Below are 10,385 nucleotides of genomic sequence, written 5' to 3'. Positions count from 1 at the left end.
CAGCACTGCTTTGTAGTTCTCATTGTAGAGAGCTTTAACCTCCTTGGTTAAGTACATCCCTAGGTTTTTTTGTTTTGTTTTGTTTTTTTGCAACTATTTTTTTGTTTGTTTGTTTTGCCCTGTGAGAGTCAGAAGGCCGTTCTTGTTCTCAGGTCACTGCGGTAATTTTCCAGAGGTGAGTATAACTGCCTCTGCCTCACAGAGGAGTTTGCCAAAGGAGTGGAGAGTAGCAGGTGGCAGTAAGCCTCATCCAGCTCCCATGCAGTTGGCACAAGGTGGGTCTCACACCTGCAGTGTTCCACTCATAGCACTGGATTTAGATCCAGGTAGCCTGTGAACAGAACTAAGATTTGCCCCAGGCCATAAGCTTTTTCCACAGAAATAGCAATGCTTTCAGGCCACGCCCTTTTTTGTCCGTGTCCAAGGCCAGGCACCCAGCTCCTGAACTCCTGTCTACAGCACACTTCCTGCTTGCCTTCCAGGTTCTGTTCAAGGGAGTTCATTGCCACTCGAGGTTTTATCAAGAAACTCAGTTGGTCATTTCGTTCAACCTGTGACCCCTGCCTGAGCTAGTTGTCTGACTTCCCCAAGGCCCCCTGTGAGATACAATAAGGAATGGCTTTCCTCAGTCCATGCTGGAGATTGGAAATGCCTGAAAGGCACTTCCTACTGCTGCTTCTACTTTTATATTTCTCACCACTCCTTAAATCAGTTCAAGCCCTGGGTAGAGTTAAGGCCTTCCCCTGTGGTCTGGAATTTCAGATTCCTCAGTGAAGATGTGTATCCTCGAGGCAGTCTCTCCCCCTCTCACCCTCTGTGGATTTACAGGTTTTCACCTGTCTTACAGAGTAGGATGCAGCCTGCAGCTTCTATTGAAGGACCTGTGGGTTCTTTTGGTTTTCCTGTTAAGTCCCCGTGTTGTTTCTTGGGAAAAGAAAGTCCACAGTGTGAATCTCTACACACTATTCTGTCATTTCACATGGGAGAGGCACACTGACCTTGCCTCCAATCCACCATCGTGGGAAAAAATACTATGTCTATTTTATACGCTCTTATTTGTATACAAAGAGTGTGTGTTCATGTAATGTGGGAATCAGGATAGCCATTTTCTGGAGGGACACACACAAAACCATTGATGGTAGAAACTGCTAGGGTGAGACTTAAGAAGGAAGCTCATTTTTATAAATTTTTGGGCACATTGTTTTTTTACAAAGTGCACAATATTTCTTGATATTTTGGTTTTTAAAAGCACAAAAAGTTTTGCCACCTTTTAAGACTGCTGTGCTGAGCAAAGGCTTGGATGGGAAGACACTGCCTCCAAAACACCTGTCCAATCCATTGCCTCCTCTCCATCCCCAGCCTCTGGCCTGGCTCAGGTCCCAGAATGTCTTCACTGGGACTTCATTCTACAGCTGGTCCTCTATCCACAGTAGCCCTGAAAAGATTTTTCTGGTGCCCAGATATGACCTGTCACTCCCCTGCTGAACCACTTGTTACGGCTCCCCATTGCCTTTGGGTTAAAATGGAAGCCATTACCATTTTCCCATGCCTTCCACAGCCGGACTCTGCTTTCACTGCCATGGTTATTATCTCATCATAACTCAGTTCCTTCCTCTCTCATTCTCTCTCTGTCTTCTTCTGTCTTCCCTCCTCTCTTTATCTTGCTCTCCCTCACTTTCCTTCCCTCTTACTTCTTTCTCCCTTTATGATCATCTCCTTCCCCCAATGCACAAACCTCTCTTTCCCTCTTCTCCCTCTCTCCCACTCCCCCTTTCTGCATTTTTGCCCAGGTTGTCTTTTTCACCAAGAGTACTACAGCATCCAAACATCTACTGATCATTATTCAGGGTTTCAGTTGCACTTTATTATTTTGGTTTTTTACTTTTTTAGAAATGGGTTCTTTCTGTATTGTCCAGGTTGATCTTAAACTTGACCTCAAGTGATTCTCCCACTTCAGCCTCCTTGGTACTTGGTATCACGTGCGACAGCCTACACATCTGGCTTGAAACACTTTCTGTACTCGAGCCATGCTTCTCTTGCTCTCAACTCTATCCTTGCCTATGTGGACTGGGAATGTCTTTCACTGGGACTGTTCCCGCTAGGCTGGGAGTACCTGGAAGACACATCCATAGGCAGGGTTCTTTCCAGGTCTCCAGAGCACAGAAAGGTGCTGGGAACAGAAGTGGCATTGGAAATGTGTATGGAAGAGTTTGCTGAATGAAGACTGAATGGATGAATGATGCAGGTGTACTAGACAAAGATACATGACTTTTACCCCCAGGTCTTCCTTACAACTCCCTGGACTAGACTGGAGGGTAGGAATTAGTGAACAAAAGAGCAAACTTTCAGGAAGTAAAGATGTTCAAAAAAATGCTAATTCAGAGAAAACAGGAAAGAAGTGAAGGTAAAATTCATTGATTGAACGTGTCTAGGTGTCATCGTCTGCCTTCACATATTGTCACTAGTTCTCTCAGCAGGCTAGGACTCTCTGTCCCAAAAGCCTGAAAATTTTCCCCTGCTAGCCAAGCTAGATACCAAGTTCTGTCTCTGGGCTCTACTCCTAGTACTGCTAAGCAATAATGGAAGAATTGACAAAAACAACTTCCCCCTCGCCACCTGAGCAAACATTCAAGAAGTGAGGATGTTCGAAAAAAATGATATTTCTGGGAGAAAAGAAAGAGAGTGGAGGGGAAGTTCATTTGCTGAACATGTGCAAAATGGCATTATCTGCCCTCACATACTGTCACCAATTCTCTCAGCAGCCTGGGTCTTTCGGTCCTAAAGGCCTGCAACCTTTCCCCTGACAGCCAGGCTGGGTGTCAAGCCCTGCCTGTGGTCTTCTGCTTTTATACCCACTACACAATAGTGGAAGAATCAACAGAATAACTCCTCCACCTCTCCTCACTTGGGGAGCAGAATGATGGGCTCAGGAACAGGCCAGAAGAACCTGCACTCACCATTCAATCTCTTTAGGATCGCGGTCCTTCAGAAGCTCTTGCACCTCCTGTCGGCAGCGCTCCTGGTACTCTGGGTGCCTCGCAAGGTTGTACAGGACCCAGGAGAGACCACTGGCCGTGGTGTCATGGCCTGAGGAGCAGCCAGGTAAGCTTGACTTCAGCACGAGAGGGTGGACAGCGCCCAGATATTGAGGCCCTCAGGAGGATGGAGGGAGGGGGAAGATGGGCAGAATGGAGTGATCCAGGGTCCACCCACCCAGATCCTGAGATAGAGGGACCTCTGTCCCCACTGTAGTCCCACACTGGGACCCTCACCTGCAAACATGAAGGTGTCAGCCTCTGCTCTTATATCCTCATCGGACAACGCCTTCCCGTCTTCATCCTGAAGAGAAAGCAAGACACAAACACACACACACACACACACACACACACACACACACAAATTATACTATCTCTGAGACTTCAGAGTCTAACTTGAGATGATCTCTGAAGCTCTGATCTTCTTAAGGAAACTCAAATCCACTCTGCACGCCTAAATCTCTCTTGTTCACCATCACCAGAGCCCCAACTCCGAGGGCTTCCCCCAGCTTCTTTGTCTCCTCTTTGGACCCTGGTGGCAGGAATCAATGGCTCTCAAATGTTTTCTTTTTCTGCATAATACAGACTTTCAGAGAAAAAGATACTGGCAACCTGGGGTACAGGATATTTGAATGGCAATTTGCCTTGGAGGTTAGAAATTATGTATTGCTCCAAAAATATTTGCTCACATTCTAGAGTGGTAAACTCAGAGAGTCTTATCTTTCCAGAAGATATTTGGGTTATAAAACTATAGAAATTGCCATCTCATAGGAAAGGAGTAATTTATACTCCAGAACAAAGCATTCTCTCTCTCTCTCTCTCTTTCTCTCTCTTTCTCTGTCTCTCTCTCTCTCTCAACTTTCACCCTGCAAGAAAGAAGGAACATATGAGCTAGCAGTCCTATATAAGATATAAGACTCATCATGTGGGGGCCCCTCTCCTATGGTGCAAAGTCTTGTGCATTTACAGGTAAAAAACATTGTGTTGCCCTAGGAATGGGGAACCAGCACTACAATCCTACTCTGTCTGATGTTATTGCTGTAAATAGCTAATGGGCTGCTATGATCCAGGGGTTTGGTGCATCTGTCATCATAGATATAGACGTAGACATAAACATATAGATATACATAAAAATGTGAAAGACTAACACATTAACTTGTAAGTTAAGTAAAATATCAGGCTGTTCACAGTTTCAAAATTAGCAGTGCCCCATGAGCTGCATGCAATAAAGTCATCGCTAAAACCTATCTGTGACCTTCCATTTCTCAAGCATCTTCCATGGCTCCCAGTGCCCTTTGGATCAGGACCAATTTATTTCACCTGATATTTGACATCAAGCTCCATTCTCTCACTTAAATTCAGATCATAGAGAAACCCACCTTGCTCAGCAGAAGCACATCAATGAAATCCAGAGTCTTGGACTTGGCTTTGTCCTTGAGGAAATCATCAATACCCTGAGTGGGGAGGGTGCAGCGCCGCTCCTGGATGACGGCGTCTGTGAAGTCATGCACCAGGCGGCAGGCCCTGCGGAAGCGCCGCCCGTCTTGGGTGAGGTAATACAGAAAGTCCACGTGCTGGAAGATACGCTGGCTTCTTTTCTCTACAAGGGCACTGAGCTCCAAGATGGTGGCAATATATTCACTGGGCCTCCTGCAGGCCGAGGGCAGAAAGGGAGGCAACAGTGTAACACATGCAAAGCCCCAGGAACACCTCCCACCAGCAGCCAGGAGCTACCTCCCATCAGGAAACTGAGTATCTAGAAACAGATGGTCCTAGAGGTACATGGTGGATATCAGTCATGAGATTGACTCTCCAGACCGTCTTCTCTCCCTGCATCTCATATCTGAGAGAGTGTCTCCATGCATCTAGGCACCTAGAGTACAACTTGGACACCATGTTTCTCTCCTTTCTCTCTCACCCAGTATCCAGTACTGATCATTTTCCTTACCAAAAGTGTCCACACAACTCAGACTTCATCCTCTTCCAATTCATCCCTGCTCCAGCTACCCTCCCCCCGCCCCAATAACCAACTCTCTCTCTTCTCTCTTTCTCCCTCTCTCTCTTTCACCATGTAAGAAAGAAGGAGCAGCCAGGCACAGTGGCTTACGCCTGTAATCCCAACACTTTCTGAGGCCAAAGAGGGCAGATCTCCTGAGGTCAGGAATTCGAGACCAGCCTGGACAACATGGCGAACCCCCTCTCTACTAAAAATACAGAAATTACCTGGACGTGGTGGCGGGCTATCAGTTTCCCATACAGCTCAACTCTTACCACATTCATCATCAGCTGAAATTACAAAAGCTCTCCGGAAATCTCTTTAAAACTTCATACCACTTTTCCTGATTTTCAGTGTCCTTAATATCTAGTCCCTACTTCCACAACCTCGTTTCTACTGTCTCTTGCACATGCTTGGCTCATCCTAACCTTCTTGCTTTTGCCCAAATATTTCTACCTACCTGGAAAGACAACACTTTCTTCTCTTCCTCGACCTTCAAAGCACAGCTATGATACAAATCCTCCAGAAAGGTACTTCTGGTTACTTTGCTCATTCCTCCCTTCCCAACTTACTCCCTTTGGTCCATGCATTCACATCCCAGGCCCTGGGAAGGAACTCACTCCTGACAATGGCTGTCAAAGCTGAAGGTGCATTTCTGCAGACTGTCCAAGGTCATCAGGCTGATGTGCTCAAACATGTCCAGACGACTGCTGCCCTCTGAGGCCAGGTGCTGCCACTTGTCCTGGCCAGAGAAGGGAAGAGAGCTAGAGCTGGGCCCCGCCTCATTTGTGCTCCTCCCTAGCCCCAAGAATCAGAAAGGACTCTCCCTCAATCAGCTCACTGTTTCTCTGCCCCAGGAACCCATTGCCAGCAAGAACCAGACTTGGATGGGAGCAGAAGCTGTTAGTATTAGGAGATGAAGACCCATGGCTTGGAGTCAAGAAACCAGCATTCAAGTTTCAACTCTCTCTCCTATGCTCTGTGTGCCCTTGGTCAACCTAGTGCACTCCTCTAGGTCCCACCTGTGAAATATTCAATAAAGATCAAGATGATCTGCTTTGGGGCCAGATCTACCAGGATAGAATCTCTGCTCCACCACTCCTAGCTCCCTTCCTGACTGGTTGAACTGTATCCAGCTCTCTAATCTCTCTGGCCCTCAGTTCATCATCTACAATAGAACAAAAATAACCATAACCTAACAGGGTTATTAAAATTAAATTAGACAACTTATATCCTGGCATTGGGACGTGACATTTTTTCAGGCATATGATGAGTGCCCAGTAAATGTTTGCTTTATTCATCTCCATTGCAATAAATTCATTTCAAAAATATCCCTATGTTGGAAGAGGCACTTCTTCATCAGCTCTGAGCGTCCTTGCTGGGTATGCCACCAATGCAAGACCATTATGTTCTTACTTGAGTCATTTCTCAGAGTTGTGTTTGCAGAAAACAACCTGGAGAGACAAGGTAGTGACTCTCCCTGGACCAGTATCAGGCTTGTATCTGCCACTATTAAAGCAGATTCCCTAAGCCTAATGCCCATTGTCTGTCATACAATGTACTGCATGAGCAGACTACTATAGAGGCCCACCAGTGTCACCCCCATGGAATTTAGGTTGACTCAGAAAAAGGATACAAACCAACAAGAAGTACATGTCACTTATTGTGCCATGAGTAATCAACTACCCTTTGTCTCTGACCCAGAAGTCTTGTGTCTTGTGTTAGAATCCATGAAACGGTAACAAGCCAACTTATCAGCTTGCGTATTTTAAAAAGTCCTAGACACTTCACAAAATCCTGACCCCCAATTCTTCACTTCTCCCTGTATTCACACCCTTTGCATAGTAATTTTTCAGCAACTCCCATTAAGAGATGCATTCTGTTTTACACCCCTTTGAGTCTGTACTGGACTTTTGACTTTCTTTGGCCAATACAGTGTGGTGAAATGATGACGTAGTAACTCTAATAGACCCAAACCTGGTTGAACTTTGAAGCATTGCAGAGACAATGTCCACAGACATTGCAGCCTCCTCTCAGTTTCTCGGAACACAGTCTCTGCCATGTGAGAAACAAGATGCCTTCTGGAGGCAGAGAATCACATGGGGAAGTCCAGGTGTCACAGCTGAGGCCATCCCAGATCAGTCTGAAGCTAGTGAAGCCCCAAACATGTGAATGAACTAAGCCAGGATCAACAAAGCTGCCCACCGGACCCACAGCTTCTCATGTGCCAAGAGTGATCCCTTCCACATCCAGAAGAACTGGCCAGCTGTCTCACAGACTCGTTAGAAATCGTAAACCCTTTTTGCTCTAAGCCAGTGTGTTCTGAAGTGATTTGTACTCAGCAATGACTACTACGCAATCTTTACTTTTACTCTCTTGAGTTTACAGGGATTCTGTGAGAAAAACACAGAAATTGACACCTTCTGAGAACCTACTTGTGCCAAGTAAACGACCTTTTAAGTAGGGATTATCCTCCCCATTTTACAGATGAGGAAACCAAGGTTCAGAAAGGAAGAGCAATGGCCCAATGTCATCCAGAAGAGCCAGAATTCCAGACCAGATCTGTCCATTGTTCCTCCACCCCAAGACTCCAGCTGGGACCCAGAGTTCAAGGGACTCACAAGCATGATGGTCGCACTCTTGTTGAAGATCTTTATATAGGGCTTCAGGATGTTGAAATGGAAGGCTGGTGTCAGCATCCGACGGTGGTGGCTCCATTTGTCACCATCCCTCAGCAGTATCCCTTCTCCTAGTAGGGCAGCCAAGGACAGTGGGCAAGAGCAGCACCTTCCCCACCCCTGCCCAAGGTCATCCCCAACCCCTTTCATGTGCAGGTACTCACCCAGCCAGGGCTTCAGAAACCTGATGAAGAGATCATCCTTGGGTGCAATGGCAGCTGGCATGAATGAGGATCATGAGGGGCCATGTAGAGGGCAAGAGAGGAGCTTCAGGTGTAGGGCAAGGCTCCCTACCAGCACTTTCCCCACTCCATGCCAAGCATAGCGAGAAAGGGGCCAAGGGCAAAAGACGAAGGGAGGATAGAGGAAGAAGGACCAGCCCAGGCTGCAACAGCACAGTAAAGCTATGACACAACCTAACGGGGCATAGCACAGCCCAGCACGCCTTGACATGGCTCCTATATGTCCCACCATGTTCTGCAACAACTGAGCACAGCTCCACACTCTACAAAATACCTTTAAAGGAGCCCAGGACACCCTGTCTGCCCCAGCACTCTCTGTTATCTCCTGACATGGACCTGAGATAGTCTGACATGACCTCTGTGTACCCCACAGACAGGCCCCAGATAGGGTTTAAATATGATTTCTTAAATGTTCCAGACATGTCCCAGGTGTAACCAAGGCTTTCTTCAAGCATGATAGGAATGGATTTCGAAATCTGGCTCAGGAAGACTAAAATAATGACTCTGACAATTCCAAAGAGACCCTAGCTCCCAGACCTTGGACAAGCTACAAACATGGCGAAGAGATGACAAGGAGGAGAAAAGACAATTTCAAATCACATGTCAGAGAAGAGCCAGAAAGTCTCTGACATGCCCCAAGTGTCCTTGGCCAAAGCTGAGCCACACACATGATGACTTCTCCACACAATCCCAGGTTAAACAGAAAAGATATAACCAGCTATAATATTGAAACTATAGGCTATTTATGGGACCCCTGGGGGAAAGGTGAGCTTTCTGACAAGAACTAAGCTGCTGGGACCCATGGTTGACACCATAAGAGAAAGGCTGCCTTAAAAGAAAAATTGATGCAGAGAAATGGTGAAATTAAGAAAAGGAGACAGATTCCTGATGATGTTCATTGACACCTGGATTCAGGCATGCCTGAAGACCACTGTCCCTGGACTTTACACCATTTTGATTCTCTTTATTTGCTTAGAGCACACAAAGCTAAGTTTCCATCACTCACAACTGAAAGAGACCTCAGCAGCCAGTGAGCTGGTGACCTGCACAGAGTCACTAAGGATTTTGGGGTCAGAGCCATAGTTTCTGTGGGATACTGCCCCTTCCCTTGTTGAGCCTGGTGTGTCCAAGGATGAGAAGAGCAGAGAGCAAGGGAAGATCAAGCAGCTGGAGTGGGTTCTCCTATTGGAGAATCCTGAAGCTTGCAGGAGGAGAGCAGTGAACGTAGGGTGGATGAGTGACAGGATGAGGTAGAAGGAACAGACCCATCATAGGTGGACGTCACATAAATAACAGCTCAGATTCTCTGCCAGCCACAAGTCCTCCTACTGCTCTGGGCTGAGGGATGGACAAGGCTGGTGCCAGGACTGCTGGGCCCCCAAATACCGATGAAGCCCACTGCACCATCCTGCCACACACTTAGAAAAAAATCCTACTCATTTGTCCAGATTCAGCTCCAACAACTCCTCCTCCAGGAAACATTCCAGCCTGCCTCATCAGACTCCCAGTTCTCTGGGGTATCACACCCATCTCTCTCTTGCCCATTCCTGATCCCATGAAGCTGGAAATGTCTCTGTCTAGACCCGTCTCCTCAAGCATGGGGGTTCCTTCAAGAAAGGGCCCTGAATTGAGGCGTCTTGGGCCCCAATTGTGCCCAGAACACCAAGGCAGGGAGCAGATGGCAATGGAGGGAGAAGACATTGAGATGGATGTCTCAGTGATGGGCATGAATGCTCAAGGAGGGGCCTGGGTACTGCAGGGACCACGCAGAGGCTTGGCTTTGCACCCACCACCACAAGCTCTGCATGGGTACCTGAGGCATTGGTGATAGACCGGATGGTGTCAGGGTGGCATAAAACGATGAAGGGGATGATGGGACCCATCCATATCATAAACCCGTGGGAATAGGTGGCCGACAGCTGGGTCAAGTTCTTCAAGCCCTCCTCTGTAGGAGTGATCTGAAACAAGTCAGGGGGCCGTCAACTGCTGTGATGGTTAATTCTAGGTGTCCACTCGACCGGGCTAAGGGATGCCCAGGTAGCCAGTCAAACATTATTGCTGTGTGTGTCTGTGAGGGTGTTTGAGAAGACATTAGCATTTGAAGGTAAATAGGATGGAAATAGTAGGTGCAGAGGAATCAGTGAGTGAGGAGAGGAATGAGTGAGTAAGGAGAGGAATGAGTGAGTGGGTAGAGGAATGAGTGAGTGAGGAGAGGAATGAGTGAGTGAGGAGAAGAATGAGTGAGTAGGTAGAGGAATGAGTGAGTGAGGAGAGGAATGAGTGAGTGAGGAGAGGAATGAGTGAGTGAGCAGATGAATGAGTGAGTTAGGAAAGGAATGAGTGAGTGAGGAGAGGAATCAGTGAATGAGGAGAGGAATGAATGAGTGGATAGAGGAATGAGTGAGTGAGGAGAGGAATGAGTGAGTGAGGAGAG

At 47.1% G+C, this 10,385-nt stretch overlaps 1 protein-coding gene across 2 annotated transcripts in view; it reads right to left on the bottom strand.

The window, feature by feature from the left end:
- LOC105519772 (cytochrome P450 4F12) overlaps positions 1-10,385 on the bottom strand; it is a 48,324-nt gene that overhangs the window by 8,397 nt on the left and 29,542 nt on the right. For both annotated transcript variants that reach the window (XM_011953238.1, XM_011953237.1), the window contains exons 3-9: positions 9,765-9,909; positions 7,874-7,927; positions 7,653-7,780; positions 5,652-5,773; positions 4,415-4,685; positions 3,273-3,339; positions 2,958-3,087 (exon numbers count right to left, since the gene is read on the bottom strand). In XM_011953238.1, the coding sequence (XP_011808628.1) occupies positions 2,958-3,087; positions 3,273-3,339; positions 4,415-4,685; positions 5,652-5,773; positions 7,653-7,780; positions 7,874-7,927; positions 9,765-9,909 (917 nt within the window). The remainder of the gene's footprint in view (positions 1-2,957; positions 3,088-3,272; positions 3,340-4,414; positions 4,686-5,651; positions 5,774-7,652; positions 7,781-7,873; positions 7,928-9,764; positions 9,910-10,385) is intronic.

This window comes from Colobus angolensis, unplaced genomic scaffold (genome assembly GCF_000951035.1).
Source record: "Colobus angolensis palliatus isolate OR3802 unplaced genomic scaffold, Cang.pa_1.0 Scaffold36, whole genome shotgun sequence".
NCBI lineage: Eukaryota > Metazoa > Chordata > Mammalia > Primates > Cercopithecidae > Colobus > Colobus angolensis.
Note: the sequence above shows the minus strand (reverse complement) of the source record. Positions and strands in the feature narration are given on the sequence as shown.